This window comes from Micrasema longulum, unplaced genomic scaffold (assembly GCF_059751315.1).
Source record: "Micrasema longulum isolate JH-2025_06_02 unplaced genomic scaffold, ASM5975131v1 h1tg000662l, whole genome shotgun sequence".
NCBI lineage: Eukaryota > Metazoa > Arthropoda > Insecta > Trichoptera > Brachycentridae > Micrasema > Micrasema longulum.
This window is the reverse complement of record NW_028277858.1, coordinates 66,177-76,551: the sequence shown is the minus strand read 5'-3', so window position 1 is coordinate 76,551 and position 10,375 is coordinate 66,177. Positions and strand designations below refer to the sequence as shown.

General features: G+C 31.2%; 1 protein-coding gene across 1 annotated transcript in view; it reads right to left on the bottom strand.

The window, feature by feature from the left end:
- The window catches only part of LOC148279845 (ATP-binding cassette sub-family G member 1), a 74,347-nt gene that overhangs the window by 1,590 nt on the left and 62,382 nt on the right, over nucleotides 1-10,375 (bottom strand). The window contains exons 4-10 of the mRNA XM_088229298.1: nucleotides 10,141-10,286; nucleotides 3,535-3,773; nucleotides 2,391-2,516; nucleotides 2,121-2,308; nucleotides 1,335-1,503; nucleotides 1,130-1,230; nucleotides 318-473 (exon numbers count right to left, since the gene is read on the bottom strand). Of these exons, the coding sequence (XP_088085424.1) occupies nucleotides 318-473; nucleotides 1,130-1,230; nucleotides 1,335-1,503; nucleotides 2,121-2,308; nucleotides 2,391-2,516; nucleotides 3,535-3,773; nucleotides 10,141-10,286 (1,125 nt within the window). The remainder of the gene's footprint in view (nucleotides 1-317; nucleotides 474-1,129; nucleotides 1,231-1,334; nucleotides 1,504-2,120; nucleotides 2,309-2,390; nucleotides 2,517-3,534; nucleotides 3,774-10,140; nucleotides 10,287-10,375) is intronic.

Below are 10,375 nucleotides of genomic sequence, written 5' to 3'. Positions count from 1 at the left end.
CTGTCTTAATAGGCATGTACACAAACAACAAACTAATTCTATAAATAATTTAGTTTTTTATTGATGTATATTTTTATTGTTCTGGAATATTAGATTATCATGAATTAAATCTCGTAACCGAAAAATGGCAATAGTTGATAAGATTGTAGATCTGTCATCTAAAAACAATGTTACGTTAAATACAGCTTTAAATTGAAAGAAAATTTATTACCTTGTGAAATTCCTTAAAAAAAGTATTTTCAATCAAAAAGTCTTCATTTTCATACATTATTTTCTTAAAGAATCGAAACATTTGAAAATTGAAATTGGAACATTACCTTTACTGGGGTAGTGGCCCCAACAAAGTATCCCCAGGACTGAGCGCATAAACTTGTAGTAATTGCAATCAAGAAAAAGTAATATAAACGGAAATCCACTAAAAGGTTTCCCGTCATTACATAACTTATGGATATATAGAAAACGCAGCACGTTATCTGAAAGCAATCATAAAAAAAAACAATTAATCAAACATAAATCAAGCACTTATTTGTGTAGCTTTTTTTTTAAGAATCTGTATTTTAATATTTTTTTTTTTAAATCTCAAAAAACGTAATACAATTATTTTTATGACTTTAAATAAAACATTTGCAGAGAAACATTAGAATGGCGTTCTATCCTCTTTGCTGACACCTATGGGAAAATGGCGTGATGGTTTGTTAATATTTAAGTGAAAAGAGTACCTTATGAGCACACAGTTTATAAAAACAGGAATCTCTTTTATAAAATAACTTTTTCAATATTATTAATATTTAAAGCATTAATTTTGCGGTCAAACATTTTATCAAATGTTACTAAATAATCGCAAATTACCATTTACCGACTTTTTGTGTCTACCGGTTTCAAGACATATCCGTCTCTTCGTCAGGACACTAAACAAACACACAAATCCCACTTTACTTCCATGATGTAGACATAGAAAAGTCGGTAAGTGGTTAGATACATTTATTTAGTAACATTCAATAACTTATTCCAAATTCCTTAGTACATTTTTAATAAATATAAATATCTGCTTTTTTATTGATATGGTTAGTCGTGTTAAATGAGCGTTTATAACAGTAATACCAAACATAAAAAATATAAAAATAATTACCTGAAATGGTATTTCTAATGCCAGTGTAGCTATAATATAAGGGCCTAAATTGTACCACTTGTTAAAATGTTCCCGTTTTAACTTTTCCATCTCTAATGGAACTAAAAGAAAAAGAAAAAAAACTTAGCTGTATTTTCTAATTACTTAAGTAAGCAATAATAAAATGGTATCATATAATTTTATGATTTTGATGTAAAATGCTTACACTGTAATGTCACAGACATTTTCCCGGTGTAAACAACAAGCAGTAATGTCCCATAGAGATAGACATAGTTGGCTAAAACTTTTTCTGCATTGTTTCCGACACCAATATATAAATATCCAAATAGGAAACCTATTAAAATGTGAGCGACTAATCTCCACATCATCATTTGCTGTAACATAAAAATAATTATGACACAATAAATTAATTTCAGAATATTAAATTAAATTAACGATACACAAATAAGCATGTAGAACTTGGCTTATCTTTTTTTCATAAGAGGCAATAACTACTTATTTACTGTACCTTAGAGGAAAAAAAAGGAAGTCCACTTTTTGCCGTTTTGAAGTTAAAAATGCAGAAATTATCGCAATAAGATATTTTAAATGTGAATACGAGTAAAACACTGAAGTCCACTTTCATCATAAAAACGTTTTTCTAAGTTGAAATAAAAATCTGAAGTCTACTTTGTATTAATGCAAAAAAAAAACATCAGTAGCCCCAGACACGCTTTTTTAATATGTACATTAATATAAAAAAAAACATTATTTTACATCAAAAGTTCGTTAGAGATTGAAATTACCTCACTTGGTTCAAAAGTTATTATGTTTTAGAAATTGCACAATCACAAAATCTTGTTTCCTGAACATTTCGTTCAATATGCCTCCCGTGGTTGTTCATCTAAGGAACAGATCTAAGGCGTCTAAGTACCTATTAATTTAGTAGTTTTACAGAATAGTTTGACCATACTTAAATTCTGAAATGTTTTAAAGATTTTGTATAACTTACATAGTTTCGTCGTGCAATCAAGAAATTCCTCTTTAACAAAAGCCACGTTTGTCGAAATTGATTAGCAGGTGGACTTATGTTTTCTATCATTGAATTTGAATTCATCGAGCAACTACTCACGCTGGTGTCTGTCAAGGCAATAGACACCCTTAGGCCACCCTCGGTGTGAATTGCTTCTGCGCATAAACCTTAAAGTGAATAATGACGTTAAACGTTGATAGATAATTAAAATACATTAGGAGTAAATTTATAAAATGTTCCAGCACTAACCATTATTATTTCTCTGGATAATGGATTCTCTAAAAGCGAGAGATTTGCTTTCTTCATCAGCACTTGAAGCAGCAATAGCTAATTTTGCTAGATCCACATTGTGTTCACCAATTGCTACTTCTATAACTAAAAAAACAATTATATTTCTATTAAATTTCTTAGATTTTCACGGCTGTTCAGATAGAAAAACTGTTTTTCTGGGTTATTATGCTGTGTGTCATCAGGGTTGATCAACCCTGATGATCGATGCTATAATGCAAGAGTGTGAACGGCGTAGGGAATGCAATTGAAGTTTCGAATTGCATTAAATATATCTACAATGACATACCTACTGTGAAATATTTGAGATTGCCAAAATTTTTATTTACAAATACCGGACTAACCATTGAGAGATTGTTATTATCAATTAATTACCCATTTATTGTTGTAAATTATAATGTTCATTTTTACTGCTACACAGTGTTTAAGTGATCATTTCAATTAGCATCAATAACAACAAAAATTAAGTCCCGGAAATGCTTCGACCGCCATATTATGTTGTTGAAAACATATTATTTGTCTTTGTATGTTTAATATTATATTGACTTATCTTTAGATTAAAATGCTCGATTAATAGTATTTGAAGAGACCCATTTGTAAATAGATGGAGGTTCTAATTGGTTGAATACACAATGGAAGTGTACCTACTATTTCATAGAATCAATTATGTTTTATGATTATACAAGTACGAATTTACACTTGTCACATAAATATTATTATTGTTATGTAAATCATCATTTTATTTTATTTAACAGAGATGGATATTGTTTTTGAGTTGTCCTAGTCCCCATAATAAACTATTTATCATAAAAACAAAATGATAGGAACGCACCAATAATAAATATCTATAGTGTGTAAAAAATTACTGCTCAAGTGCTATAATCCAGGGAGAAAATACGGGACTACGTTTGTATAAAGAAAAGTCAGACCGGGTTTCCTCTTAAATAGGGTCTCCATCTTTCCATCTCGATATGTCTATATTGTCTATGTCAATACTGATTAGATCTTTTAAGAGATTATTATAAATCCAGTTAGTGCTTATCCACAAATATGTTTTTGGCATACGTGTCTATAGATAGAATATCATTTATTTTTATCTACTTACGGAAATCAGCGGGATTGTGAAATGGTGGGCACGTCAGTCCTTGAGATTTGAGGAAGGAAACCAGTTGTGTAGCAGGACCTCTGTAGATGCAGCAACCATCAGCCAAGGCGTAGAGTTTGTCGAACATGTCGAACAGCAGAGCTGATGGCTGGTGGATGGTACAGACTATTGTTCTACCTTCCTGGGAGAGTCTCTTCAGAAGGGAAACACACTGAGAGCAGGAGAGACTGTCTAGACCCCTAAAAATTTATAATATTTGTGCTTGATTAAGTTTTTTATTTAGCTATAATATTTGGACACTTTATTACACCTTGCTAATAATAAAACTTAATAATTTTTACTTAAACAAAAATAATGTAACAATGTTTTGAGTATGTCCAAATGCTTGCAGACTGGCTGGATTTCCTCCCTAAGGAGTTGTTCATATTCTGTTGCAACAAATTGAAAAATAATGTATTTCAACTAGTGCTACCATGCAGGAAGCTGTAACATATTCAGATGATTTAGCTTTTGAGATCAATGTTGTTTATTTTTACAATTTTTATTTTAAACTTTGCCCAGGTTACAAGGATACATGCCCCGTTGTAAGCTAAGCAATTATATTTTAATATATGGGTATTAATTTACATATAAATTTATTTAAATAACAAAAAACAGAAGAAGAAAAAATGCACATTTACATGTAAAACAATACACAAATTACATAATATTGTAGTAGAATTTCAGTTAACAATTTTATTTGATTTAAAAAAAAATATTTTCACCAGTTAGTATGAAATTTCAATTCAACTCTCGAGCTCTCCACGACCAACGTCTTGAAAGAGTGAGGTCAACACTTTCTTCAGCTTAACAACACTACCACTTTTCCACATTAGGGAAATATCACTTTTTTACATTTTTATCTAATTATTAGTAGCATAAAAAATATTTTTTAATTTGTAATTTTGAATTCCCACAAAAACGGTCATTCCATTGGCCACTCCCCTAATACGTCACGATTCATGTTGATTTGTTCCTGGCCATTGAAATTTGTTTAGAACATTATCACGAATATTGAAGTCACAACAAGTCGCGTTTTTCTACGAACGTATTTTTACAGATTTTTTTTTTACATTTATGTATGAAAACATTTCTCTACAATATCCCTATTGATTTTTAAAATACAATTAACTATTCTAAATCCATTTCATATATTTTAATCGGTATTCGCGGTACGTGATAATTCCCTATTTCGGCAAAAACGTAGCTTTGTAAACGGTTTATCGGAAGTAGAAAGTGTATAACTTACTAAAATAACAGAACGATCTTAAGGTACAAGAGTAGTCAGTCAGATAAGACCAGACCCGTAAGGCTGAATTTCCTGGCAAATACATAATAGGCTGTCGCCAACTATTACTTGGTTATAATAGAACAATAGAAACCTTTTATCTAGGATTGTTAGTGTTTATATTAATTTCCAATTAGCATATCCGTGTTGTAATATTTATAAGCATTAACCCTTTCAGACTTGAATATAAAATTAAATATAGAACCTGTGGATATACAAAAATACATATATATGTACTCAATGAACGATTTGTTTTTTTTAAATTATAACATTTATTTTATACATATATAATATACATCATCATTCCCATTCCGCATATGGTGCATAGAGCACTGAATTGATACACCAATCGCAGCGTAACTTGTCAATTTTTTTGTTACATTAAGGTAAGGTGGTAAGCTTCAGTCCAGGGACTATGAAATATTTTAGTGTAAAAACACCTTTTTCAAATAAATATTTCATGTCAACCACGCCGGGAATCGAACCCGAGACCTCTTGCATAGTAGGTAAACGTACTGACCACTACTACACTGGCCTGAATTCAGCTGTCAAACTAAAAAAACGAACTTTTGTACGTAATGCCGACTACCAACATAAACAGGAAAAACATAAAGACATGATTATAGATACCGGCAAATAAAAAATAAACTGATCGCTTTTTGATTTTGGTGGGTGTGGGAGTAAATAATTCTTAGATTTTGTATATATTTGAATATTATACACCCTGTATGAAAGGGCTAAGGAAATGGTAGTTATATTATGGGTACTATTGCAACGTTTTAAAATGCATGAATATTTATGATTTATTTAAATGTCTGTCGGTAGATATCGGAGGCAAAGGTGGACAGCATTATGTAATAATATAATATATGATAGTTCCAGATTACTTAGATCTGCTTTTAAGGATATCCAGTTCACCCCTGACCATGAATACAATTTATTGCATTTTAGCAGCGAATTACAAATTACTAGAGCAATTTACTTATAGGCTTAATAATAATAATTAATTGCTCAATAATCAAATAACCATACACAATAAATAGGTATTTTAACTTAAACATAAATACATCTAATAATACGATCATTTAGTTGTAGGTATGGCGAAACTTCTATAAAATGTAAAGTTTAAAATTAAGTACATTTTCAACACACATTTTATACTGTCATCGTATTATCGTTAAACTTGTGACGTCTTCTAAGGTTTTTGGTTGGTCCTAGTTCCCATAATAAACTTTGGGGAACTTCAGCCCTACGGGAAATTGGATACAAAAAATGTTTTCTTACGCGCGGTAAAAAGTAGAGTATTAAATTATACGGCAAAGTTGAACTTGAAAATGAACGAAAAAAATAATAATAGATATTTTAATAAAAACGAACTACTTTGAATGACGTCACTAGTTCATATGAATCGACCAATGATAAGAAATGTGTGGAAGATTTCCGGTTTACTTACCGTCAACGGACCAATTAACAGAACTGAGCGAGAAGCGGAAGAGAATTTGAGACGTCACACGCGTAGAAATTTCAGAAATACAAAACTTTAAAAAAATCATAGTGCATCAAATACGGCACATAAAATTATTAAAAACTGGTTAGTTCAATAGTTTATTAACAAATAAAAAAATAGTAAAAAATCACTGAACTTCCTCATTTATCAAAAAAACAAAACAATAGGGACACGCTAATGGTAAATATCGATAGTATGTAAAAAATCACCGCTCTAGTGCCATAATCCAGAGAGAAAATAGGGAAATACGTTTGCATGAAGAAATGTCCGACCGCGTATCTTCTTGAAACGAAACAACATAAATTAATTCCAAATTCTAGAATACTTTTGTGACGCGTTTCGTCTTACAAGGATATTTTCATATTGTCAAACTGACTCTGCGTTATACATAATAAAATCTATGGAGTAATAGGTACCCCATTAAATACATAATATACAATTGGACTATTATTTATCACTTGAATTCGGATACTTTGCTGAGTAAAAAAGAGAAAGAGGCTTTTCTTGTAGGATGAAATACCTAGGTAAAAGTATCAAAACTTTACGTTACGTCATTTATTCAATATGAAATAAATTTTACGAATTTTCCGCCGATTAAATAAACAAACACGCCAAAAGAAATATTTATGATAAATCTAAGATAGATATATATAAATAAATCATTAAAAATTTTGGGATTCATCCATAGTACAACGAAACCATTTAAAAACCATCAATCTTCTATAAAATTATACAACTCTCTAGTAAGAAGTCAAATGGAATACAGATCAACCATTTGGTATCCACATTACAATAAATATATGTGTGTTGGAATCTGCACAAAAAAAAATAAATTAAACTTTCATCACATAAATGTCAATTGAGTTCCACACTAAATAGTTACGAAAAGAGACTTCAACACTTAAACTTCAGAAACTAGAAGAAATGTAAATTTAAGGACTTGTTATATTTGTAAAAGATTGTAAATGGTAAATTGGAAAGTTCAAGCTGTTTAAGTACTATAAAAATTAGTGTTCCTAATGGTCAAATCTTAAGCAACCCAAAAACATTCCACATAGATCCATTTAAGAATAATGTGTCCTTCTTCAATCCAGTGTCAAGAATGTGCAGATTATATAACACCATTGAAAACGTAGAGATCGACATTTTTGACGCTGGATTGTTTAGGTTTAAGAAGTGTATACAAAATGTGTTTTTATATGGATATATTAATTTTTTACGTTTAATTTTGACGGATTACATTGCTGGTTTTGTTTCGATACGTATTTTATTCATTGTTTTTATTCGTATTTTATGAATTGTTTTTATTAGTTTTATATTAAAGAATGATTTTTTAAAAATAATATTAATTTTTATAAGTTTTATTGTTAATTTTATTTAAATACGTATTTTATTCATGTTTATTTTATTATTAATTTGTACAATTTTTGCATTTTTTTTCTATTTTTAAAATAATTTATATTCAATTTAATAATTTATTTTGCTCATTTTATATAAATATGTATTTGGTTAGTGTTTACAAGTAATTGATGAAAATTAAGTAGTGTCTATTTTTTCAATTGTTTCAATATTTATGTGTATTATGTATTATTTTTCATTGTTTGGAAACCAAATAAATAATAAATATTGGCAGGGGATAGTGAAATTATTATTACTCAATCAAATAAATTATAGTACGATAGTTCGACTTCTTGAGTGAGCGATCAGCGGTCATTACCAAGGCGGCTTCATTTCGACCTCTCGATATATTATTTAATCGTACATAAATCGCATTACTTAGATTATAATAGCAGCTCTAGAAATATATTATTAATTAAATCAGCACGAATATCTATCGTGTTCGAGTTATTAACAAATATACTACATTTATTGTTGTTATTTAATTTAGGTAAACTACTCGAGACGCGAGACGCAACAAAAAATATTAATGGCATGATTCGACTGATTTCTTGAATCCTAAAAAAGTAGAAGTCACGTCCGTATAAAAAATACTTTTAAGATCCGGTTATCAGGAGGGCATTATTAGGGAAAACCCAATATTCAGTTGCTTTTTCAATGTAGGTTTTGTTACAAAAATATGTTGTTTTATTGTTAGTGTCCGTGGGTGTATAAATTGCGTAAGAACAATGAACTTTGTAACTTTTTGTAAACAATATGGGGAAATTTCACGTTTTTTTTTAATAATTATAAATTAATAATGGTCTACGAAATACCGTCCAGTAACAAAAAATATTTTTTGTACTTATTCTTCTTCCAAGTCGGTCCCTCAATGCTGAGGATCGTGATCACCATGAACACTTCTGATTTGTGTGTTCCACTCCAGTCTGTCCTTGGCCCGACGAACTGACTCATCAAATTTTAACCCCGTAGCCACCTTTATTTGTCAGTCCATATATTTGGGATTTTACCCCGGATTCTCCTATCTTCAACTCGGCCAGACATTATTGCCTTTTCTAGATCGTCTGGCTCACGTCTAGCAATATGTCCAAAGAAAGACAGTATCCTTTTCAAACACACCACTGATAGACGAGTTGTAATATGGAGCTCTTCCAGTATCGATGTATTCGTCCTTCTGGCTGTCCAAGGCACTTGCAACACCACATCTCGAATGCATCGATCCTCTTCCTCTCGTAGGCACGCATTGTCCACGTTTCAGTCCGTTTCAGCGTTGTAAGTATTAGTAAGCTTTAAATTCCCGCGAAAATGGTTCTTTGCAATGGCCACGCTCCTAATACGTCAAGATCCGGTTAAATTTTGACCATTGTGAACGTTTAAATTTAAATAGAATGTCACGAATTTTGACGTCACAATTTATTTATTTATTTGACAATTGTAGTCTGCTTTACTTTACGGGCTGTTTAACCCATCAAGTAATGCAGACTAAAGCAAATAGCTGTTAAACTGCCGATGAGAAAAATAGGTCCATATTATCCGCAGAAGCCGTATTCAGCAAGCGAATTGCACTGTTAATGGGTGAATTCTAACTTGTATTTGGGTGTGTAAAACAGTGCATGAGATCAGGCTCTAGTATAATTCATCAGCATCCCCTTTCCGTACCTAATGGTGCATAGGGAACTGCATTAGTACACCAATCGCAGCGTATCTTGATCATTTTTGTTATATAAGGTGATCAGTCTTACGCTTCAGGTACCAGTCCAGGGACTATGAAATATTCTAGTGTAAAAACACCTTTTTAAATAATATTTCATATCAACCATGTCGGGAATCGAACCCGAAACCTCTTGCATAGTAGGCAAATGCGCTGACCATTACACCACGAGGCCGACAATTAACTAGTATAATTTTTGGGAACATACAAACTGATCTCTTTCAGTATATTTGGATTATATATACTTCCAGAAATCAGCTTATAGAAATGATTCCCAAGAAAAATTTGACGACGAGATTCGAGGTTGTTGTAATCCAGCATTCCTGCTAGAAATACTGCTTTTCTTTTTCAAGGATGTGGTTTGATTCAGAAGGATCCCAAATTATGAAACAGTATTCTAGTATGCTGCGGACTAGTGTATCATATAATGTGTGATTGCAGTAGTATTATTAAATTGTCAAGGTCAAACATGTCGTGTTTTCGTTGAGAGGTATTTTTTTGCAATTTAAAAAAAATAATTGTGAACTCTTTTCCACTATATCCATTTTATCAGTATTCGTAGTATGTAATATTTCCCCATTGACAGGTTTAGCGTCTATCGCCGACTGTTGCATGATACAAGGTACGTAATGAATACGGAAAGGTAGAATTTAGTTGACTTACGTGGTTGGTTCATCCAGAAAAAGAACAGGAGGATTGGAGAGAAGTTCCAAGGCTATAGCCAGCCTCTTGCGCTGTCCCCCAGAAAGGTTTCCAGTTAGAGTCCCATAGCATTCATCCAATCCAAGTACCGATAGCGTCTCCTTTACCTGCAAAATAAAAAAAGCGTAACTATGTAAGCGTAAATAATTTTAAAGATTAAATATTAAATACCACTGGATGGCTGCATCACAAATCA